The following is a 26,384-nucleotide window of genomic DNA, read 5'->3' as shown; positions in this document are numbered from 1 at the left end:
GACAGAACTTTCATTGCGTTATATCATATGAGCTCCGCCTCCTCTTTCTATTCGGGAGTGACGAGATTAGACGAGAGGACGCGAGAAAAAAAATGGTCACGTGTTGGGCAAGTCGTTCGTTAGGCGAGCTTCGGTGTCTAACTATAACTCCGTAATAAAAAATTTTTTTCGCGGCGGTGGTGGGGTTTGAACCTGCGACCTTATTGGTACGACAACTCCGCCTGGCAGGTGAAAGCGTGGCTCTACCGTGTGAGCTATCCACGAACACAAAAATATTCGTTTCAAACCCAAAGTCATTTCTAGATCCCTCTCTCACCCACTTCTTGAGATCGCCGATTCGTTCGCCACCATCGCGAAGTAATTTTGACCAGCAGTTAAGCTTAATAGCCAATATTCTCATCACAAACATATAACATAGAAACGATTGAGACATTGAGTATGCTCCGGTGTATGGGGTGAATTTTTAATTCAGAAAAGTGAGTGGAGCAGGCACTTATGTTGGTAACAACAAGATATGAAGTGAGTAGAAAAGTGCCAGAAGACAATAGAGAATAAAAATTTTTATTCTCTATTGTCTTCTGGCACTTTTCTACTCACTTCATATCTTGTTGTTACCAACATAAGTGCCTGCTCCACTCACTTTTCTGAATTAAAAATTCACCCCATACACCGGAGCATACTCAATGTCTCAATCGTTTCTATGTTATATGTTTGTGATGAGAATATTGGCTATTAAGCTTAACTGCTGGTCAAAATTACTTCGCGATGGTGGCGAACGAATCGGCGATCTCAAGAAGTGGGTGAGAGAGGGATCTAGAAATGACTTTGGGTTTGAAACGAATATTTTTGTGTTCGTGGATAGCTCACACGGTAGAGCCACGCTCTCACCTGCTAGGCGGAGTTGTCGTACCAATAAGGTCGCAGGTTCAAACCCACCACCGCCGCGAAAATTTTTTTTTATTCTCTATTGTCTTCTGGCACTTTTCTACTCACTTCATATCTTGTTGTTACCAACATAAGTGCCTGCTCCACTCACTTTTCTGAATTAAAAATTGTGGCCTATAGTTTTGCAGTTTATCAGTTTTTATAGAAAGAATGAAAGTAAGACGCATCAACAATCAACATAGACAAACTATTTAGCTTGGGGCAGTGAGGTAAGGAAGACTCGACGAGTTGACAAATGACGTAAAACAATAATTATGAGATAATTTAATTCTCTTATCACAATGACCTTATACTTAAAAATATTCATTCGCTCTTAAACGGTTACATTTACAGTAATTACATAAATCCTGGACTAGAGCATCTAGATCCTAGATGACTCATTTCCTTGAGACTTCAACTTCGTTATCTTTAACTTAATTGTTTGCGGCCCGATTTTTTGCCACCCATTTTTGACAAAGCTTTCATATCATTGGCCGAGATTTCTGTTCAAACAAAATAACAATATAAAAGTTACTTTTCTTCACCGCTCACATTGTTGGAAAACCTCATATCAGTTTCTTTTCTTATTTCCCTTACAGTTACAGACATCGGTGAGTGAGTTGAGAATTCTTTTAGAAACCGACAAAACAGCAAAAAAGTAAGTAGAGAAGGTAGATATGTACATTTAGATACGTATTTAAAAAAATCATTTTTTCTCCAGAAGTAGGCCTATGTCTTTTCAGATTGAATAACATCGTTTGATAGTGATATATAGTCTTTTTACTTATTTTGTTTTAGTTTCGATTGAAATGTTTATACTTTAAAATTAAAAAAAAAGTGTTATCCCATGCTTTACAAAAATCAAACTTTTGAATATAATTTTTTTTCTGTACTTTAATCATTTGATACTTATAAATACATGAACGTTAAGTGGACAGCCAAATAAACCAAACAATACTTTTAAAAGTTCTGCTCAACTGAAATATCAAAAAGTTATTGGAAAATATTAGATTCACGTTTAATACTTCGACTACTACTACTACTCTACTACTACTACTACTACTACTACTACTACTACTACTACTACTACTACTACTACTACTACTACTACTACTACTACTACTACTAGTACTACAGCTACTACTACATACTACTACTACTACTACTACTACTACTACTACTACTACTACTACTACTACTGATACTAATACTACTCTACTACTACTACTACTACTACTACTACTACTACTACTACTACTACTACTACTACTACTACTACTACTACTTCTTCTACTACTACTTCTATACTACAACAGCTACTACTACTACTGCTAATACTACTATAACTACTACTACTATTCCGGATAATCGCAAATCTGTTAATCGCAACATTTCCCAAAAACAGAATTCATTATATATAAAGTAACTGGTTAATTGCAACAAAATTCGGTTAATAGTAATAGTAACAAATTTTGAACCTCAAAAATTGGTAACTTCAAGAGATCCATCCAAAAAATATCATGATTAATTTCATCATGGGAGAAATCATGATAGGTTGAAGAATCGATTGTGAGCGGGGTTTAATGCTTATTGTGCGGCTATGTGGTCTAGTGGTATGACACTCGCTTTCGGATCGGAAGGTCCTGGGTTCGAGTCTCATGCTCGCCGCATAGTTGAGTCCTTGAAAAAGGCTCTTTACTCACATTCTCTTACCTTACTCGGGTGTAAAATGAGTACCTGGCCGTTAACAGCGTTGTCTTTGTCCGAAAAATTGTAATATCGTCTAACAGGCGTCATGTCTCGTCCTACATGTTAAATGTTGCTGTTGACCAGGGACCCCTTGTAAAGCGCTTTGAGCACATTTAGTGGATAATACGCTTTGATAACGCTCAATTTTTTATTTTTTAAAGCTCAATTGCCACTCATCACGGCTAATCTCTTTGACTCTTACAAACGTTGAGAATAAAAGAGTGAAATTGAATCCAATCTGAATAAGATGTCGGCTTGCATCAAAGATGCTTTTGCTTGTCAAAATCTATACAGGGCTTCCATATGGTTTTTATTTCAATCAAATTGCTCGGTCTGTGGTGACTAAGAACAATGTTTACAACAAATGGTTTGAGTTTACCATATATGTGTAAAATGTTGCAATACTGGACAGGAAACTCAACTTTGGTTACTTGCAACTTCGGTCGCAACATTTTCATTTATCCCAAGGTGTTGCGATTATCTGGAGTGGACTCTACTACTACTACTACTACTACTACTACTACTACTACTACTACTACTACTACTACTACTACTACTACTACTACTACTATTACTATTACTATCACCACTACAACAACTACTACTATTACAACAACAACAACAACAACAACAACAACAACAACTACTACTACTACTACTACTACTACTACTACTACTACTACTACTACTACTACTACTACTACTACAACTACTACTATTACTACTGCTGCTACTGCTGCTGCTACTACTACTATTACTTCTATTACTTTACTATATACTACTACTACTACTACTACTACTACTACTACTACAAATAATGATAAATTAATAATAATAATAATGATGATGATAATGATAATAATAATAATAATAATAATAATAATAATAATAATATAATATAATAATAATAATATAATATAATAATAATAATAATAATAATAATAATAATAATAATGATAATAATAATAATAATAATAATAATAATAATGATAATAATAATAATAATAATAATAATAATAATAATAATAATAATAATAATAATAATAATAATAATAATAATAATAATAATAATAATAATAATAATAATAATAATAATAATAATAATAATAATAATAATATATATATATTAATTTAATAATAATTAATAATAATTATTATTTATTATTATTATTATTATTATTATTATCATTATTATTATTATTATGATAACTATGCCAACTATGATAAGATAAGATATACTTTATTGATTCTGAATGGAAATTATCATACTGAAGATGATGATGATGATGATGATGGTGATAATGTTGACTTTCATATATTAAATATTGTATTACCTGATGTTTAATCACAAAGCACGCTACTTACACCATCATCTCCCACTGCACTCTTTACATATATAGCTGTGTGTGACGACGACGAAAACATTCAGTGATATTGATATAAATGCTTTCATATCAAACTCAGTCATGCGTGAAGTGTTTGAAGTGTTTTGCCACCAACTGAGGTGAATTTTAATAAAATAAAAAACAAAAAACAAAACAAAAATAAAACGACAATAACAACAAAACAAAAGAACTCCACTATAGATACAATACGTCTACAGCCCCTATCGTTAAAAAAAAGATTTTAAAAATTATTAGTGTATGGAAATAAATGCAAATCATGTTATGTGATACCATAGAATGTGTTATAAAATTTATATTATTATTATGTTATAAGCATGGGCATACTTTAGCAGAGTGTGTTCAAATCGCTATTACTTATTCACTCTAAAATTATGTAACGGTAGTTTTTAATTGTATATAATTTATTTGTCCTTAGGGTCTTACAATGAAAATTATTGGGGTTTAAAAAAAAAATTCTTTATTTTTTCTTTTCTTTTCTTTTTTTTTTTTTTTATTTCATCGTCCTTGACCACAAAATGACCTCAAAATTTACAAATATTTGACAAAACCTAGAAAGTCTCATTGTGAATTAAATTGGCCTACCTAACTAATTTACCTATCTATCTATCTATCTATCTATCTATCTATCTATCTATCTATCTATCTATCTATCTATCTATCTATCTATCTATCTATCTATCTATCTATCTATCTATCTATCTATTCATAATATATATATATATATTGTTGTATCAAAAAAAACAAGGATATGTAAAATCTTTGAAGAACACATATAGAAAGTCCATGTCTAGAATACATAGCGAATTTACAATTATCCAAATAAAATGAACCACACTGATATTCAAATATACCATTAGCGTACACAAACATCACACAAGTAATTGAAACATGCATGAACGATATGAGGATGTAAAAGCAACAGTTCCCTGATGTAATAATCTGTAGAGTATTAAAAGCTAGAGATTACAATTGATAATTCAATATTATTAATATATATACAATACGGAAAATCCATGAAATATGTAGCTCTATTTTCATAGCAATACCAAAGAAAGCAGGTGCAGTCAGATGCGAAAATTTTAGAACTATAAGTTTAATAAGCCACATCAACAAAATACTGTTGCGTATAATTATCAACAGGCTAAGGAATAAGATTAACCCCGAAATCGCAGAAGAACAATATGGATTCCAACCTGACAGAGGGACAAGGAACGCAATATACCTCCTCCGTGTTTTAAGTGAAAGAGCTATACAGGTTCAGACCCCACTATACCTCTGTTTTGTCGACTACAAAAAAGCTTTTGATAGAGTACGCCACGAAGAAATACTAAAACAACTGCACTCCATTGGCGCTGATGAGAAAGACCTCAGACTCATGCAAACATTATACTACACCCAGCAGGCATCTATCAAAATCGGAAACTCTACAGGAAATTCCATTCCTATTAAGAAAGGAGTCCGTCAAGGGTGTGTTGCCTCACCAGATCTGTTTAATCTATACCAAGAAACAATCATGAGGGGCATAAATAATATGGAGGGAATAAAAGTGGGAGGTCACAACATAAATAATATAAGATACGCAGACGATACGGTACTCATTGCAACATCAGAAATCCAACTTCAAAAGATTGTTGACAAAGTGGTAGTAGATAGTGAAGCCAAGGGAATGGAAGTGAATATCACCAAAACGGAATGCATGGTAATACAGAAAAACCCCGAAAACAACAACACCTGCAATAAACGAATCACGCGAGCAAACTTACCACGTAGAAAAAGTTTTAAATACTAGGTTCAATAGTGACAAAAGATGGAAATGTAACCGAGAATAGGCAAGTAAAACTCAACCAATAGTTCATGACCTGGGAAACATTTTGAAACAAAAGATGTCGTTCTGGATTAGATTCCGGTCTTGAAGTGTTATTGTAGCCAATCTTTGTCTTAGGATGCGAAATGACTACAAATGCGGGAAAAAAAAGAACATTGAAGCTTTTATTATGTGTGCTTGAGAAGGATGCAGAGAATTACGATATATGCACACAAACGAACGAAGAATGCTAAAACAAAACATACACAAACAAAGTAACTAATGCACTCTTAATATCAGTGATCACAACTATCTATCTTTTTTTCGATAATAAGTAAAGAATAGATAAATATGAATACTGCAAGTTGTGGAAAAATACCTGGTAAACACCCCGTGAGGAGACAAATAAAAACACTCATTAGACCAACTGAAGGCTTCACAGCATAACAATCCATATGCTGTTTGAAAAGGCAAGAACAGGAAGATGGAAGAAGATTAATTCATGCAGATACGAAGCCTGGACCAGCATGGAACCTAGAATAAGGAAGAAATATATAATATATATATATATATATATATATATATTATATATATATATTATAAAGACAAAAACCATGAAATAATAGTGCTCAAATTTTTATAAAAGCAGCTAATTATAAACATTTCAAATATAATAAATAACAACAAACCAACCCAAAAAAACCCCAACAAAACAACAACAAAAATCAAAAAGACAAAAAAAGAGCAACAAAAAACGAAAACAAAACAAACAAAAAAAAAAAAAAACCCCAACAAAACAACAACAACAACAACAAAAACTAAACAAAAGAAAATATTAAAAAATATCTATATATTGATTTTTTATTATTATATTTTTCAGAACGCGATGTGGTCGCTTTTACCAGCGGTTGTGTCAGTGCTCTGTTGCCTGATTCCGGTTAGTCAAGCTGCCCCATTTTTAGATTTGATAGAAAAGCTGCCAGGATTGAGTAAACAACCGCCTTTTAAACAGTACTCAGGCTATCTCAAGGGAGATAACAAGGATGATAAATACCTGCATTATTGGTAAGATAGTTTTGATGATGATTCCGGTGATTGGGGTGTTGATGATGATGATGATGATGCTAATGGTATTGGTGATGGTTATGGTGATAATGATGATGATGAAAATGGTGGTTGTGGTGGCGGTGGTGATGATGATGATGATGATGATAAAAATTGTGGTGGTGGTGGTGTTGATGATGATGATGATGATGATAATAATAATAATAATAATAATAATAATAATAATAATAATAATAATAATAATAATAATAATAATAATAATAATAGTAACAGCAATAATAATTACAAACAAGTTAATAATGATTATAATGAAAATAATAATGATATAAAAGTAATGTTGCTATTATATCTTTAGTGTCCTTAGAGCAATTTTTCATTTGGTTATATTCTGTTTCACATAGTAATATACATACATACGCATACAAGCACACACATCCATATATAGGGTGCAAGATAAAAAAAAAAAGACGGAAAAAATTATGACGATAGTTCAATATAGAAATATCCGAAAATTTATGAGCAAGAAGAACAAGACCTTATGTTATTCTTACCGAGTTTATGGAAAATTGCTCTATTAGTCAAGAAACTATATTGGTTATACCAAAGTCATTTAAAAATCACGACATCAAAGGTTTCGACACTTGCGTCTTGTTTTAGCAGAATTGTGTTACTAGTGTGAGAAGTTCCTCATCTAGTTGTACGGATATGTGGTCTTGTGGTATGACACTCGCTTTCGGATCGGAAGGTCCTGGATTCGAGCCTTGCTCGGCGCATAGCTGAGTCCTTGGAAAAGGCTCTTTACTCACATTCTCTCACTGTGCTCAGGTGTAAAATGAGTACCTGGCTGTTAACAGTGTTGTCTAACAGGCGTCATGTCTTGTTCTATATGTTACGTGTTGCTATTGGTCAGGGACCCTTTGTAAAGCGCTCTGAGCATGTTTAGTGGATATTACACTATATAAAAGCTAAATTTTTTTTTTTAGTTGAAAAACAAATGACGGATTGGGATAGAATCTGGAATGTGTTTTATTTCTCCTAACAATATTACATAATTTTCACTACAAGCATAAATCATATTCAATTTATTTACAGAGGTGAAAAGCCTCCAATGAACTCTTTATAGAGTGCATTGCCACAGATAAACCACCCTGACTGCGCCTCGCAATGCTTTTTTCTTATTACTCTAGCATGTTATATGTGGCCACTATTTCCGTTTTGCTGTTTTTTTGAATAAGCACTCTTACAATGTCCCTCCTTGCCAGAATTCAGGTAGTTATCCACACCTGAGTTGAATGGGGTCATGTACCCAAGGACACAATGCTGGGGCCAGAGTTTCACAATCATTTTCACCATTTGTGATACTTACCATACTCAGTGTTGCTTGAATACAAACGAGATGATACACTGTACTGCTAAGATGAAAGAGTTTTGTTTTTTTGTTTTTGTTTGTTTGTCTTGTAATGGAAGAATAATTTGTTTGCTTATGCTTATCATATTTGTTCTCATTCAGGTTTGTAGAATCTTCCAGTAATCCAAAAACAGACCCCGTTGTGTTGTGGCTGACTGGAGGTCCTGGGTGCAGTTCTGATATGGCTTTACTCACCGAAAACGGACCATTTCGTGTAGGTAGAGCCATTGATGTGTCCCAGATTGCGTTTATGCATGCATAAAGTATATAATGAAAATGTCAGCAGTAAATAAAGCTCATGGGGTCTCTGTAGCTCAGTTGGTAGACCATTCATTTCACATGCAAAGGGACAGAGATTGATCCCAGGTGAAGTCCAAGATTTTTTTCTGACCCCCCGGTCCAGCTAGCAGTGATTTGGGTAGCTGGGTCTGTTAGATCTAACCAATACGATGAAATACTTTTCTGCAGTCTGTCTGAAATTAAAGTGATGTATTAATGTTTTTATCATTTGCTGAAATAGGGTTGGTTTTAAGCCTGAACTGTTCCATTTTTGGCATTTACAGACCTGCCTAATACTACGAAAAAATCCAGTTACAGAGCTGCATAGGTCTCTTTGACTCAATAAATCATGTTGAGAAGGAAAGTCTAGCTTCTTAGAACATATATTCAGGACTTTGGAGCATTTATGGACCATGCTGAGAGCAAATTGTTTATTTCTAAAGCTATTTATAGTGACTTTTTCTATTTTCCCTTGGAAACTATGAATTTTTGAAATTTCAAGTAGACAGCTCTGCATTTTATTCATTTTTGTTCATTACATTTTACAGTCCACAGCTTCTAGCAGCTTTGTATCTCTTAAACTTTTGTTATTGTTGAATCAATATGACTCAGGTTCTTGATATATCCAAGAAGTGGAGCACTCACTTAGCAAGTGAAGGAACGAGCATTGGTCCAGGTTTTAGTCCAAAAAAAATAAAAAATTATGCATTTTCCATTCACTGAGCATGATTGGATAGCTGGATCTGTTAGATCTGGTGAAACATACTTTGCGATATAGACTGGCATATTATATAAAGGGTGGAATCCAATTCTTACTGTCTGTTCAACGCTTTTTAACCAGGGATAAACTCTGGCTATGTGAGCCTTATGGGAGTTCCAATAGCTCAGTTGGTAGAACACTCGCTTTACATGCAAAGGGACCAAGATTGATCCCAAGAGCAGTCGAGATTTTTTTTTCAACCCAGCAGTGATTTGGTTAGCTGAGTTTGTTAGATCTGGTTGAAAATATTTTGCGATAGACTAGTCATGTCCTATCCAAAGGATAGCAAGAAATTGTTATTGTCTGTTTCACGCTATAGAAACCGGGATAATCTCTGACTCCATTGGCCTAATGGCTTTTAAGGACTACATGAGTCTTATGGCTCTAAAGGACTCCTAACCAATGAGACTACTGATATGGAGAGCAGTATTGAAATCTATAGTAATTTTCATTGCTTGACAAAAGTGAAAGGAAAAAGTGCAAACAGTTGACTTTTGAAGGAGATAGAATGAGTAAGATGAATGATAAAACTTTAATTCTATGAAAAGGTGAAAAAAAAAGAAGATAAAATTAGTGAATGGAAGTCAAGGAGGAATTCTAAAGAAATTGTTCATTTACACTTAAAATTTAAAAATTGAGCTTTTATACAGCGCAATATCCACTAAATGTGCTCAAAGTGCTTTACAAGGGGTCCCTGGCCAACAGCAACACTTAACATTGAAGATGGGACATGACACCTGTTAGGCGATATTACATTTTTTTTTTCGGACATGGACACACTGTTAATGGCCACCTGAGTACGATGAAAGATTGTGAGTAAAGAGCCTTTTCCAAGGACTCAACTATGCGCCGAGCGAGTCTCGAACCCAGGACCTTCCAATCCAAAAGCGAGTGTCATACCGCAAGGGCGCCATAGCCGCACACAAACCTCAGGAAATGTGTGTTTGGTTTGTATGCGACATTACGCTACAATTATACAATTATGATGATTGTAGATAAGAATTACACTCTATGGTGATGCTGCTAGAGTTAAAATGTTAGTGATAGGAATGACTATGACGATGATGATGATGACAACTATGACGACGACTATCATGATAGTGATGATGGTTATAATGATGGAGATGATATAAATGATATTAAGTTTAATGATATAAATGCATTGATAATGGAAAATACATTTACTTTTTATTTTAGGTCCATGCTAATGGATCACTGACTTACAACCCTTATTCATGGAACCAGGTGGGTAGATTTTTTTTTCTATCTGTATGAACTCTGTACCAATGTCTGTTGTAGTGGGAAAAATGACAATTTAGGGAGCAGGCACTGGTGTAAGATTTTAAAAAATTAAATGAAAGAGTACCAGATAAAGCAGAAATAATACAAGAAAAAAATCGGTTTTCATATGATTTTTTTTCTTGCAAATTTCTCTACTCTTTGTTTGGCAATAGGGAATGAGATTAGCGGAAGAGTAGCGTCCCTTTGGACGTCACCTTACAGAGAGAACGTCAACATGGTTTTGTGCATGCGTCTCTCTCGTCCTCGCTTTCGGTGAAGTGTCTCATGCCGCATTCACCGGAAGCGAGGACTAGAGACGCATGCGCAAAACCATATTGACGTTCTCTCTCTAATAACTTCTACGCCGGTGACGTCCAATCAAGGGATTGCTAATCTCATTCCCTATAGAAAGATCTGAAAAAGTGCGTATGTAAAACTTAAATGCACTCATGTGGTGTACAAATATATATCTTTAACCGTGACATGCAAAGCACACACACACACACACACATAGGGGAAATTTGTCTAGAGGGTCTATTCCAAGGGAAGACTGGAATAACCCAGGCGTCAGCTGCAGTGCAGGGCCACAAATTGAGCTAAGTCTAGGTGACTTGCTCAAGGCCACACAGCGCAGCAGCGGGTGATCGAATTCGGTACCTTTCAGGTACAAAGCAAAGACCAAACCGCTGAGGCACACCAGGGGGCAGTGGTTCGATCTCCTGTTGAGGATGTTTTTTTTTCGTGATATTTTTCTTTCTCGCTTCATCTGGCACTGTTTCATGCACACTTTTTCAGATCTTTATCTGACACCAGGGCCTGCCTTCTAATTTCCAAATTTGATATTTTTCTGGCAGCGTGTCATACACATTCTTTTTCTGATTGGAAAAAATATGGAATGTAAGTTATCTTTACAAAAACAAAACAAAACGTTTTTATGTATTAACCTCTTCAGTTGAATAAAAACGATTAAGTAAATATAGATTGTATGCGCTTGGCTAAGAAGTTCACAACATTGCCATCCGGAAGTATAATGGACCAACACACAAAACTACGAGTATGTGTAGCATTGAATGTTTATTGTCTGATTAATGCAGTTTAGTGAGAATTACTCATAAACGTAGGGGGCAAAAATCAATAACAAAGATCAGAGTGACGTCAACTTTGTTCTATCTATAAACATCAATGTAGAGCATTTCCACAGATTAACCATGCTCAATGTGCTTCACAAGTGTTTGATTTATTCCCTCAGCAGGCCATGTGGAGCCATTTTTCAATTTCATACAGTGTTCTTTATGTACTAACACACTCTTACAATATCTGTCACTGCCTGTAGTCAGGTACTCATTCACACCTGAGTTGAATTGGGTAGTACCTGTTAAATGCCGTACCTTCAGAATGTTTCCATTATCACTGTCCCCTATTCGGTTACTTATCAAGTTTAACATTGCTTTACTTTTGTGACAAGAAGACACGCCAGAGGCTTTAAGAAAAAGTTTGCAAGTTACTCGTATATCAATGTGTAATGTGTAAAAACTAGTTTAAGATTTGCCAGTAATTCTGTACTCCTTGGCAAAAATTTAACCTAGGCTTTACGGAACAATGTTAACAGTGAACCGTATTTAAAAAAAAAACATATATATATTTTAACATTATATTTCAATGGAGAATTCCTTATTTGATTTCAGGCAGCCAACATCATATACCTGGAGTCACCAGTCATGGTCGGCTACTCGTATGCCCATTCTGGAGTATTCAAGACCAACGACACTGTGGTAAGTTTGCATCAAATCCGTTTATAAGCATTGTAGAGCATTGTAGATTGGTGTAAACCATACCTGCCACCCTTTCCGCTTTTGGCGGAATCATTCCTATTTTCATTTTTCCTTTTCCACTATTTCGCCATTGTCTGTTAAATTATGATTTTCAAAAATGATGATGGTAAGAAGAAAAAAAAATGGGGGGTGGTGGGGGGTTAAAAAGGTGAATTTTAAAATAAATGATTGCCAAAAGGGAGAGAAGTAGGAAAATTAATTGCACTCCTTTCCCTCTTCCCCATTCCATTACCTAATACATGTGATATGTAGTTTTGCCAGCTGTTCCTGAATACTGTCTTTATGTATTTGGTGGAAAAGTTGGTGGTCATTTTTTGTGCAGAATTATCTATTGTTAAAGATTCCTATTTTTTTGTCTCAAATTCCTATTTTTTGACGCTCTGATTCCACTTTTGGAATATGAAGGGTTGGCAGGTCTGTGTAAACTATTGATTAAATAGATTTACACTTTTTATGAAAATATACAGTTCATATCCATTTTTTTTCAATACTTATTGCACTCTCTTACTTACTTACTTTTTCTCTTTTTAATAAATTTGATTTAATTCTTTGCCAATTCAGTTATTAAAATCCGAAGGTGAGCATCAAACCACGAGGCCACAAAGCAACACTAATTAATATGCTTGATGACTTAATTGCAGCTATGTGTGCTTGTGGTATGGCACTCATCTTCTGACTGGAAGATCCAGGGGTTTGAGTCCTGTTCTGAGTGGCACATAGTTGAGTCCTTGAAAAAGGCTCTTTACTCACATTCTCTCACCTCACTTGGGTGCAAAATGAGTTCCTCACCCTTAAAAATGTCGTCTGTTTTTGAAAAAAAAAAATTGTAATATAACCTAACAGGCGTATTGTCTTGCCCTACATATTAAGTGTTGCTGTTGGCTAGGGATTCCTTGTAAAATGCTTTGAGCACGATAGTGGATATTGCACTTATAAAGATTCTCAAGTTAAAAACAAAAAATTGTTAACAGAATGTACATATCCTCTAGGTGTCGAGTGTTTCTGTTTATTTTCAATGGCTTGCTGAAATCTCATTGCAATCCTATAATTCTTCATTCATTCCCAGGTAGCCATTCAAAACGCTTATGCCGTTAACGACTTTTTCAAAAACTTCCCCGAGTACAAAGACAACGACTTCTACGTCGTAGGAGAGAGTTATGCTGGCATTTATGTCCCAACCTTGGCATCAGAATTGGTGGATATGTTTCCCAATATCAAATTTAAGGTATTTAATTAAATAAGACAATGAGGAAGATTTACAAAAAAAAAAAAAAAAAAAAAAAAAGAGATTGGGGAAGGGGGGTGGGGTTAAATGAAAGAATTATTTTCAATTTGAGAAGTTTAATTTTTGAAATCAATTCATTGATTTTATTTTATTTATTTATTTATTTTTTTTATTTAATTTTTTTATGTTTTTTTTAAATTATATATATTATATATTTTATATATTATATATATAATAATATATTTATTTTATTAATATTTAAATAAATTTTAAATATATATCATTATACATTAATAACGAATTTACACATTTTGTTCATTGTTTATCGAGATTTGACAGTGAAATTTGTCTTTTCGGATTATATTGTTATTGTACTTTTACCAAACTCAAAATAAGCAACCCTTACTACACGATATAGTGTCAAAGTGGCTGAGTGGTTAAGGCATTGCACTGTGATCCAGAAGGTCTTACTGACAATGCGTGCCAAGTATTTCTCTGCCATACCATCTCATAAGTAATATATTAATGTTTTTCTTGTTATTTTATTGGCAGAAGAAGGGTTTTGAGCATAGAATGTTCCGTGTTTGGTATTTTTGTTCTTTTTCAAAACTGTTATTTTCATTTTTGTTCATTGCTTTTTATGAATAATTTTATTAAAGTTTTTGTATGCATTAAAAAAACAAACTATATTTTAACATTAAAGGGTTTTGGTATTGGAAATGGCCTGTCAAGTTTCCCAGACAACGACAACTCGGCTGTCTACTTTGCCTACTACCACGGACTTATTGGGGATTCGTAAGTTATTAATTATTTTGTGTAGTAGTTCCGTAACTGTCTTTTATGAATGGTTAGGCTGAGTTTGAGTGGTTGCATGTTTGAGTGAAAGTTGTCATGTTTCTGTTAAGTGCTTTGAGTTTGTTGATATACGGGGTAAGGCGCTATATAAAAATAATAATAATAAAAATAAAACTAATAAAAATAATAATAATAATAATAATAATATTAATAATAATAGTAATAATAATAATAGTAATAATAATAATAATAATATAATAATAATAATAATAAATAATAATAATAAATAATAATAATAATAATAATAATAATAAATAATAATAATATAATAATAATAATAATAATAATAATAATAATAATAATAATAATAAATGAATGATATTTGTTTATAGATGGCAGAGAAATAGTTGGCACAAAGTTTGACGACACCGTTGATTTATTTCTACTTATTTTCAGTCGTTGGGATTTTCTGATGGAAAATTGTTGTCCTGATAGCGATCACAAGAGATGCAATTTCACATCGGCTGCCCTAACAAAGCAAGAATGCAAGAAGCAGGTCAGTAAATTAAACGTGTTAAAATAGCTAGATTTTATGACATGTTACAGCCGGGATAATTTCCCCACTGTATGTTTCCTCAATCATTCATAACATTAATGGGGTTGATTTTAATAAGGTTCAAGGGAATAGATTACGTTATATTATAATCCTCTACTGTCCTTTTACTTTTACTATACTTAATAAAACTTTGAATATATCAAAAATATAAATTGAAAGCAGTGAAAAAAATAAATAAATGAATTAACTCTCATTTTCTTATTTATGTATGGATTTTTAAAATTTAAAAAGTGTTTTCCATGACTATCAGAATGCTTTATGAATATAGTAAGAAAAATTAATTTTAAATATTCAAAACTTGTCTCTTGTGGTACCTACATTTACTATACCTACTAAATAAAACTTTGAACACACCAAAAACATAACTTGAAAGCCGTGAAAAAACCCAAAGAACAACAAACAAAACAACCCGACTAGTGCAACACCTCCTCCTGGCCTTGGGAGGGTGCCCTACAATCGATGCAAGCCACCAGTCGGTGGTGAATGGGTTTCGACTGTAGAGCATTCCGCTCCCCAATCTCTTATTTTTTTTTTCTTTTTTTGTTGTTGTAAATCTTCCTCATTGTCTTATTTAATTAAATACCTTAAATTTGATATTGGGAAACATATCCACCAATTCTGATGCCAAGGTTGGGACATAAATGCCAGCATAACTCTCTCCTACGACGTAGAAGTCGTTGTCTTTGTACTCGAGGAAGTTTTTGAAAAAGTCGTTAACGGCATAAGTGTTTTGAATGGCCACCTGGGAATGAAAGAAGAATTATAGGATTGCAATGAGATTTCAGCAAGCCATTGAAAATAAACAGAAACACTCGACACCTAGAGGATATGTACATTCTGTTAACAATTTTTTGTTTTTAACTTGAGAATCTTAATAAGTGCAATGTCCACTATACATGCTCAAAGCATTTTACAAGGAATCCCCAGAGGAACTCAAGATCGTTACTGTTATGGACTTATACATAGAGTTACTCTAGGAAAGAGTTGCTCCCCTTTGTTATTAGCTAATTGATTTTAGTTACAGCTTAATTAGTTATTATTCATTAAGTCCATTGTTAAACTATTATTTGTGCTTAAAAATATCAGAGTGGCATGCCCTCGAGAAGGATGTATTCTTTGTTCCTTAATTTCCATAGTTGAGTTACTTATACTGTTTTTCCTTCTTAAAATGTTGTTGCGATACATTTGTATATACTCTAACTTATACACAGTAATAAAACTGTTCTCTCACATATCACTTAACATTTCTGAGTTGAGTGATTCCACAATATTAATCCCGTCAAAAACACAACAGTTACTGCATTTGATATCACTATTTTTGGAGAGGTGAATTGTAAAGCATCTCTCTCGTGGTTAGGTGGAAGGTGCTGTAACATTCGTGACCTGGGTTCAACTCCCATCGTTGTAAAACGTTTTTATTCTCTATTATTTTCGGACACATTTTCTACTCACTTCCATTTCTTGTTTTTCACTTTGGTTGGAACAGATGGTTGAAATATCCACATTGTTATGGGCCTCAGGACTCGATGTTTACAACCTGTACAGTGAATGTAAAGGCTTTCGTAACACTGGCTTCTCTACTGTGTATCAGCCAGATGAAAGTGTGTTTGAATCATCCTATTTTGGATGGCCCTTCTCATATCTGGACACACCTCAAATGGAGATGGAGGTAAGAGTAAGAGGCTTAAGAATGATTTCATGTTATTTTTTTATATTCTAATTCTAATATTGTCTTTTGCATGACTGTCATCTAAGTAAAACGATGTGAGCTTTTATATGTGTATCATTACATGTATTTAAAAACAATTTACAAAGTTCCTCCTCGGAGGTTGTCGTACTTCAGAGCCATTCAGCCCAATGGAGCAGGAGTTTATCCCCGTTTCCATAGCGTGATATGGACATTACCAATTTTGTGTTACCCTTTGGATAAGACGCTAGTCTATTGCAAAGTTCTTTCTGCCAGATCAAAGAGATCCAGCTACACAATCACTGCTGGATGGACAAGGGGGTTTGAAAAAAAATCTTGACTTAATCCAAGATCAATGTCTTTGCTTGTGAGGTGATTGTTTTACCAACTGAGCTATTGGGACCTTCCATCTTGGAAGTACTATTATAAATGTTTTTTTTTCAAAAGAGACAATATTGTTATTGGTCAGATACTCATTTTACACCTTAGTGCAATGAGAAAATACTTTAGCGTAGAGAAGAGCCTTTTCCAAGGGCTCAACTATACACCACCCACAGCAGGATTCAAACCTAGGACCTGCAGGTTACAAGCTGTTGTTTCATGTTGTGACTTAAACCTACCATTGCATGCCTTAAACAACTTTTTGTGATGTTTTCAAATAGCTCTTTTAAAATGGATTGGGGGTCACAATAGCTCAGTTGGTAGAGCACCCGCTTCACATACAAAATGACCAAGATCGATCCCAGGTGACGTGATATTTTTCTGCTCCCCCCCCCCCCAGAAAGTACTTTGCGATAGACTAGCGTCCAATCCAAAGGGAAGAAGCAATTTCTTTTGTCCATTTCTCACGCTATACAAACCTGGATAGACTCCGGTTTCATGGGCGTAATGGCCCTGAAGGACTTTATAAAAAAACAACATTTTAAAAATATTTATTTTGATCAGAAACGTAAACTTATACCCAGTGACAAGCTGAGAACTGGACCGCCCTGTGTGGACTTCACCGCTGTAACGACGTACATGAACGAACCCAAAGTCCGAGAAGCTCTACATATATCCCCATTTGCTGGAGAATGGGCAGCATGCAGGTAAGTGAATTCTCCCTCCTTTCCTCCCCCCCCTCTCTCTCTCTCTCTCTCTCTCTCTCTCTCTCTCTCTCTCTCTCTGTGTCCACAACACCTGGGTGGGCTTCCTGACCTCCCATAGTGGGAAGGGAGGTGGTTTTCGTTGTGTCTTCTATCCCCCTATATCTGTTTTCCAATTGCTTTCTGTCTTTGTCTTGGAATGAGATTACCTAGTTTTGTCCTGATCATGGCCGGAGTCCTTGACTGGGAGGGAAGCAGTCGAATGTATAGGTATAGTTTTGGGACATGATATTTTTTTCCTTGTAAATCATCTATCTGTTATTTACTGTTATTTTTGTATTTTTAACATATGATTTGTAAACATTTGAGTGTGTTCCTCTTAGTGGAATCTTGTGCTGGTGTCTGGGTGAGACTTTGAGCTGATCTAAGTACATTGGTGGTATGCTCTTGGAATCTACATCTGACACCTATTTGTTCCCAGTTCCCCTTTGTCTTACTTTTTCTTGGATGCTTTAATTGTAATTCTAGAACTTTTTACTATCTCATTTCTTCCTTTTTACTGGCGCTGATATAACCTAAATGTGTTGCAAGCGGCGTAAAACCCTTAAAAACATAAAACATCCACAACACCACTCGACAGACCCTTCTACTTACCCCTGCCCCTCGTGTTTTTTTTTGGTTGTTTTAAAAAAAAATTTTTTCTATTATGTAACAGCTATTCACTTGCTAATTTAACCTGTTTTATCCACCACCCACTCCCTATACATCTCACTGCTGCAACATTTTGACAAAATGTAATTATAAACGCTTTAAAAAATTTTTTTTTTGGATAATACACTTTTGTGTGTCTTGATTATTTGTCAGCTGACTTCCTCATTTTGAAACTGGTGAATCTCACATGTTGCGTCTATCATTAATATTGAAGCTGCTAAAAAAATATGGCTTGGATTAGAACTTGTTCCATTAAATAAGCAACAGAGTAAAGTAAACAATCGAAAGTTGAATGCATATGAAAAGTATCATCAAATGAATATAGAAATTATGCGATAAATCAGATAAGAAAAACAACAACAAAGAAAAAACAAAAAACAAAAACAAACAGACAGACAAAAAATAAAAATAAAAACATACAAACCAGTAACCGCTCAACCAAAATAATGAATTTTATCTATCTCCTAGTATGATATTGTTTACATTGTCCACAGTGGTGAAGTGAATGTCGGGTACACCAAACTCTATCCCACCATGCACTCATTCTATGAAAAGGCTTTGGAACACAAGGTAAACTCAAAACGATGCTTTGCTGCTAGAAGCCGTAGGGACTTTAAAAAGTAATAAACAAAAATGAATATAACATCTTCAAAAAAAGAACAAAATACCAAAACACAACGCTTCTGGCTCAAACCCCCTCTTCGGCCTACGAAAAACCCCTACAACAATAAAAACATAGATTATTAGAAAACCAGATCGGTGACAGAGAAATAATCGTCTTCTGAATATTTCTCTGTCGTCAATCTGTTTTTTTTAGTTATGTATTTATGTTTATATTGTTTTTTTTTTGTTGGTTGTTATTTGAGACTCACCACCTCAAACTGTATCATGTCGGGATGAATAAGAACAGTTAAAGTGAATTTACAATTAAAATGTTACAAAATACGAACTTTGGGATTTTTTCAATGTTGTATTTATTTTCCAAAATAAAGAGTAGAAATAAACCCAAAGTTTCATGTTTACCGCCATGAATATAATGTCCAGTAGGTACTGAATCTCTGAATTTGAATGTTACTCGAAGTTGACTTAATTCTGAATATTTGTATTCGACGACGGAGAAAGCTGTTGAATGTGGCAGCCATTGTTGGTGTAGTTTGATAATCTTCGCTGGAAGGTGTCTAATTCTGTTGTGTTCTCACATGATTCGGGAAGAGCATTCCAGTCTTTGATGCTGCACCCCGCAAATGAATATTTGAAGATGTTTAAGTTTGCAGATAGGCATTTTAATTTTAGTGTTTTTGAGTGGGTTTTTCTTTGAATGCGTGAGTTTCGTATGTCTAGTTGCTTTGGTAAGATGGCCTTCTTTTAATTGGTAATTTTGAACATAAGAGTTACGAAATCATTATTCTTTCACTGTTTTCTAAGGCAGATCATCCAAATGATGAATTTTGTAAGATTTCTAATACAAAACAAGATAATAATGATAATAATAATAATGATTACATTTATTGAGGGCTTTATGTCGAAACGTCGAAGCGCTTTAACAATGCCTATCAGGCAATACTTATTGTTTGAAATGAAAATTCAGTTCTTTATGATAAAATCAATAACTTTGAGGATGATGATGATAATGATGAAAGCTGTCTTGACCTAGTTGTTTTTTTTTTTTATTTTTTTTTTTTTTTTACAGAGTACAACAGCACTGCTCTATTAATCCATTTTTTTCCTCCCTTTTTCTTTTTGATAGCTACGAATAATGATTTACAATGGGGATGTCGATATGGCCTGTAATTTTATGATGGAGGAATGGTTTGTCGACAGACTTCCTTTAAAGGTTTGTTGGATTTTTAAATGAAAATTGTTCATGTGATTGTATTGGGAATAGGAAGATGTTTTGTATTTTAATATAAAAGAATGAAGTAACAAGACTGGCATTGAAAGTAGATCAACCGGAGTGGAAGTTTTTATTCTTTGGAGCTGCTACAATGGTTCGTAGTGAGTAAGTACATTGAAATAGTAAACTAATAGTAAAATGCTAAACATACAACATTTCACTTATGATTTTGAACTTTTGTTAAACTTGCAGAGTATTTTTAAAAGATTTAATTCAGGCACACAGTTAACGTCATTCCGTTAAGTGCCTTTCATTGAAATTCACAATGAAATCATTCAATTAGCAAGTCACCTCGCCCTAGCTCAATTTGCTGCGCTGCACTGCAGCTGATGCCTGGGTTATCAATGAGAGTATGATTTGAGGCAAACACACATTGCCTTTACTGATAGTGTGCTCCTGGAATCTACAATTAACTGTTCCCTATTTGAATCATTCTCCATTGTCGTACTTTTTCTCCTGTGCTTTAAATTGTTAATCTATAACTTTTTATTGACTATCCCATTTTCTTCCTTTTTATTGGCGCTGAGATGACTTAAATGTGTCGCAAGCACCGCAAAACCCTTAAAAACAAACGAACAGACAAATTAAATCAGAGGAAATCCCAGACTTTCACTCAATTTGACTATTGTTATTTATTTCTTCGAGCTTCAAGCAGCAACATTTGCCATTATTTCAGTGATGACACCTCATTCCACTCGACTTTACATTCATATTCAAATTTGAATGGATTGATGCTATTGTTATGCGCCTAGAGTTTTATTGTATAGAGGATTGGGCGCAATATAAATAAATTTCATTATTATTATTATTGTTATTATTATTATTATTATTATTATTATTATTATTATTATTATGTTATTATTATTATCATATTATCATTATTATTATCATATTATATTATTATCATTATTATATTATTATTTATTATTATTATTATTATTATTATTATATCATTATCATCATTATCATCATTATCATCATCATTATTATTATTATTATTATTATTATTATTATTATTATTATTATTATTATATTATTGTTATTCTTCCTCCTATTCAGAACCCATCTGACAGAAAGATGTGGTATTACAAAGCCGAAGACAAATCCAAGCAAGTGGCTGGATTCTTCACAAAGTACGACCAGTTAACTCTTGTAACTGTGAAGGTAAAAACTTGCTGTAGCTTTAATTATTATAATAGGATTCAATAGTCTGATGTCACGTCATTGCCTAGCAATGAGCAGCTTGGTTCTAAACAAAGAAAATCGATATTTTTTATTCTTCATGCTGGCTAGAACTTTTTCACATGTCATGTGATCAGAATGTATAAGAGTCAAAACATAATCAGAATTATAATGTTTTTCTCCTCTGGATACACTTTTATGCTCGTGAGAAGTATTTCATAAGGGCGTCTGCCATTGTTCCGATATTTTAGAACCAGTTACTAAGTTACTATGCGTCATTACGCGGGAAGTGACGTCATGACTGTTGAAGTGTATTATAGTTACTAATTGTTATGATCATAAATCATCATAAATATATTTTTTTTTAAATGTCTGTAGATTTATTGGAAGATATTCATTCTTGCCTTTGACATTTTTATGCTTCTATTTGTGTCTGATCAAATGGCAAAAACATAAACAATATTGTGAACATTTTATGTCGAACCAGAATATCAACTGACACACGAAGATTTGGATAAAAATGATCATATTGAATAAAATCCATTAAAATATTTGTTGATTAAAATATTTCATTCAGTTAAAAAGTTGTAAAATCTATATCACAAGATTCACTGAAACATGGGCCAATGAGTGGAATAAAAATTCAATGTAGAAATAAATGTTAAGTAGTTTATTAAAATCACAAAACTTCACAAAATCAACAAGAGCACAGTCAAACACATCTGCCTGCCTGGTGTGCTACACATGTTCCACCTGCTAGGCAAACTACACATGTTGTTCTGGCTTGGGATACCAGTATAAGTAGCGATGGATATTGTGCAGCTATTTGGTCCAGTGGTATGACACGTCTCGCCTTCTGATTGGAAGGTTGTGGGTTCGAGTACCTCTCTGAGCGGCACATAGACGAGTCCTTGGAAAAAGTCTCTTTACTCAAATTCTCTCACCATACTCAGGTGTTAAATGAGTACCTGGCTGTTAAAAAGTGTTGTCTCTGTCGGAAACAAAATTGGAATATCGCCTTATAGGCGTCATGTCTCATCCTACATGTTAAGTGCTGCTGTTGGCTTGGGACCCCTTGTAAAGCGCTTTGAGCTCATTTAGTGGATGTTTGCGCTATATAAATGCTCAAAAGTATTTTTATGCTACATACTATATCAGTCAACCACAGCAAGTCATCGAATGTGCTGTGTTATGAAAATGTTAGAATTTACTTGTAAAATGATTTATTTTTTCTTATCTCTATTGTTCACAGGGAGCAGGCCACATGGTTCCTACAGATAAACCTATTCAAGCCTTGGAACTGTTTGTCAATTTCATTCAAGATAAACCTTTTATGGAATAATTACAGTTTGTTTAGTCCTAGCTTATATTTTTACACGGTGTATTTTATCTGGTCTATTTTATCTAGTGTATTTTATCTTCCAATTTTTATTTATTACCATTGTTAAAAGATTCCCTAGTTTTACAATATTTTTTAATGAGTATTTGGTATGTTGTTCATCTTTATAATTCTTTATTCAAACAGCTGAAAAATCATATCCTCTTATGTGGGGGTCCCGATAGCTCAGTTGGTAGGGCACTCGCTTTACAATCAAAGGGACCGAGATTGATCCCGGGTGCAGTCGAGATTTTTTTCTGACCCCGCCCCCCCAAACCCAGCATTGATTTGGTTGCTGGGTCTGCGTTTGATCTGGTGGAAAGTACTTTGCAATATACTAGCATCCGATCCAAAGGATAGCAAGCAATTTCTATTGTCCATTTCACACTATAGAACCAGGATAAACTCTGGCTCCATGGGTGAAATGGCTCTTAAGGACTATTTTTATATAGAAATGTATAGATTGAACGAAATAGATGTCACTCAGCTCTTTCTGTGTTATTGTTTTTAGCCAGAGTAGTTCTCACTAACTTGTATTGTCTGATGACTATAAACGTTTAAGGTTACACATTGTTTTGTGTGTTGGTATGTTATATATCCGGCTGGTGAATGTTATGAGTTTTTTTTAGATAAACGCAATGCATCGATTGGAAGGCATCAAGTGTCCAAATAATAGAACAACCCCCGAGGTTTGTGTAGCTTTGTGGTCTTGTGGTATGGCACTCATCTTCAGACCGCTAGGTTCCCGGTTTTAATTCTGCTGCGGCAGCTCAATGTTGAGTCCTTGGAGAAGGACTTTGACTTTTTATTTACATTCTCTATCCATACACGGGTATAAAATGAATGCTTGGCCGATACCAGTATCATCTCTGTTGAGAAAAACAAAATTGTAAACTTGCCTAATAGGCATCATATTTTGTCCTGTTTGTCAAGTGTTAGTTCCATTTTTTCCAGAATGATGCCATGACGGGAATTTGACTGACATTTTATCTTACTCTGAATTACGATATGGGCATTTGTTTTTTTTTTAATGCAAATGACTTTTTCATGCCTTTGAACTCGGTATGATGATTTTTATATTATAAGATCTAAAAGAAAATGATGAATCCGGTGTTGAATTTGACGATGTTTACAAATTTTGTCTTTCAAATGACAATCACTTTGTGTATTTTGAAATTCCGACGTGTGTAATAATATAAAAGGAGCATAAATGAAGGCTGGTTTTCCAAAACTCGTAAAGTCGATTCTTCTACTTTTTTGAGATTTTCCATCCATGAAATAAATTGAATTGTAAAATATTTTTAAAAGCATCAATTGATACAAGATTTTCCTTAGATATGTGAGAATTTGGCAGTTTAAATATTATAAAATTATAGATCGAATTAGAGATAATAGGAGAAATAATCCTCAATATCTCACTGAAAATGGGGAAAAACGGATTTAGGGAGTTTTGGAAAACCACTCTTCAACGAAACCATTAGACCAAATTTCTCTTTTATTTTTTTGCGGCTATGTGGTCAAGCGGTATGACACTCGCTTTTGGATCGGAAGGTCCTGGGTTTGAGCCTCGCTCGGTGCATAGTTGAGTCCTTGGAGAAGGCTCTTTACTCACATTCTCTCACCGTACTCAGGTGTAAATTGAGTACCTGGCCGCTATCAGCGTTGTCTGTCCGGAAAAGTGGTTTTATCTCCTAACAGGCGTCATGTCCTGTCCTACATATTAAATGTTGCTGTTGGCCAGGGACCCCTTGTAAAGACCTTTGAGCATGGTTACTGGATATTGCGCTATATAAAAGCTCAATTTTAATTTTTTTTTAAAGATTCCCTCTTATACTTTCTTTATCCAGACCTGTCTATTTTCAAATTTAAGAATTCGTTGTTTTTAGAAGATAAAAATTGTAGTCTACTTTCATTTTCAACTTTACAGATCAACAATTTACCCTCACAGTGAGAGGAGAGCACATCTCTGGCATCTACTTTCATTTTCAATAAGCTTTTATCACTTAGAAATATTTATGAAGTTCTGAAAGGGGATCCAAAATTTCGTAATTCTACAAATTTGTTTAGTCTGATTTATCTCTTTCAGGTGAATTTCATAATTCATTTCACTTACTATCATCAGGAGCAGTGACGTTTGATCATTTAACTGATATAAAATGTGAGGCTGGCTGAGAAAACCTGGGAAGATGCGGCAAGCTTCGATTCAAGATATGAGCCAAAATCGAAGATAAAGTGTTTCCCATAGCAACAAATTTGATTCCAAAAAAAATTTCATAACTTGGGTTCTAATAGACACAGAAAGAGAATTTAAAGTGGTAAATGATCAGAAAGATGTGGTCTATACCACTGCATGCATAACTATGAAATTTGCGCATCTTTCCGGGTTTTCTCATCCCACCACACAATAATATATTGTGGTAAATAGATTGTATGTATTTTATAAAACAACTGGAAATGACCGGTGACTTTTGGGATACTTCGTGATTTTTAGCACATGCAGTAGTATTTAAAATCCTTCATTTCTATGTTAAAACGTAAAATCGACAATGATGTATATAGTTGAATTTCAATAATTTATGATAAAAGAAATATTTATTTTTCCTTTGAGATGAATCGATTACAAGTTTTGCAATAAATCGATTAAATATATTTTTCTTTGTGTGTTACAGTATCATTATTTTTAAAAAAATTGCATTGTCATAATACACAAGACTGACTCAACATCAAGTCCTGGATAGTGTGTTTTGATCTACCACAGTCCCTATATCTGTTTTCCTTTTACATTATATAACTCTTGTTTTTGACCTGGTCCTGACCAGGGAAACAGTCAAATGTATAGTATCAGTTTTGGGAGATGATGATATTTTTTGTACCTTCTTATTCATCTCTCTGTTATACACTGCTATAGTTTTTAAAAAAAATGTGAATAGAATATTTTATTAACATTACATTTGTGTGTATTCCTCTTATTGGGATCCTGTGTTTGTGGCTAGATCGGATTTTTGGGTGATCTCAAACCCATCACGTTGATGGATTGCTCTTGACTTGGAATCTACTTCAGTCCTCTTTTTCTTGCTTAATCCTTAACCTATATTTTCTTTACTATCCAAAATTCACTGAAATGACCGAAATTTGTTGCAAGCGCTTTGGAAGACTTTAAAACCAAATACAAAAATAACTTCAAGCCAATATTCACCATATTGGGTCGCCTCAAACCGACTATTGACAGGCCAGGACAGGACTGATGCAAACATGCATCGATGTGGTCTGAGGGAGTCAGCCAACTGTCCTCACTGTCAGGGA

At 34.1% G+C, this 26,384-nt stretch overlaps 1 protein-coding gene across 3 annotated transcripts; it reads left to right on the top strand.

The window, feature by feature from the left end:
• The first annotated feature begins 1,070 nt into the window (after positions 1 to 1,070).
• On the top strand, positions 1,071 to 25,735 carry LOC144980514 (lysosomal protective protein-like). 3 transcript variants are annotated; one of them, XM_078928152.1, is made up of 15 exons: positions 1,071 to 1,154; positions 1,524 to 1,582; positions 6,764 to 6,948; positions 8,459 to 8,570; positions 10,593 to 10,640; positions 12,362 to 12,448; positions 13,575 to 13,733; positions 14,437 to 14,528; positions 14,985 to 15,084; positions 16,631 to 16,813; positions 17,777 to 17,919; positions 19,122 to 19,197; positions 20,375 to 20,461; positions 21,581 to 21,685; positions 22,956 to 25,735. In XM_078928152.1, exons 3-15 carry the CDS (start codon positions 6,770 to 6,772, stop codon positions 23,043 to 23,045), a joined length of 1,461 nt encoding a protein of 486 aa, XP_078784278.1. In that variant the 5' UTR covers positions 1,071 to 1,154; positions 1,524 to 1,582; positions 6,764 to 6,769; the 3' UTR covers positions 23,046 to 25,735. The 3 variants fall into 3 exon arrangements, with proteins under 3 accessions (XP_078784278.1, XP_078784277.1, XP_078784279.1); XM_078928151.1 differs by lacking the exon at positions 1,071 to 1,154 and having other exon boundaries at positions 1,275 to 1,582; XM_078928153.1 differs by lacking the exon at positions 1,071 to 1,154 and having other exon boundaries at positions 1,428 to 1,535.
• Positions 25,736 to 26,384: the final 649 nt, after the last annotated feature.

This window comes from Berghia stephanieae, chromosome 10, assembly GCF_034508935.2.
Source record: "Berghia stephanieae isolate SIO BIC M18660-M18661 chromosome 10, UCSD_Bste_1.3, whole genome shotgun sequence".
NCBI classification, from domain to species: Eukaryota; Metazoa; Mollusca; class Gastropoda; order Nudibranchia; family Aeolidiidae; genus Berghia; species Berghia stephanieae.
This window is presented reverse-complemented; position numbering and strand designations above follow the sequence as displayed.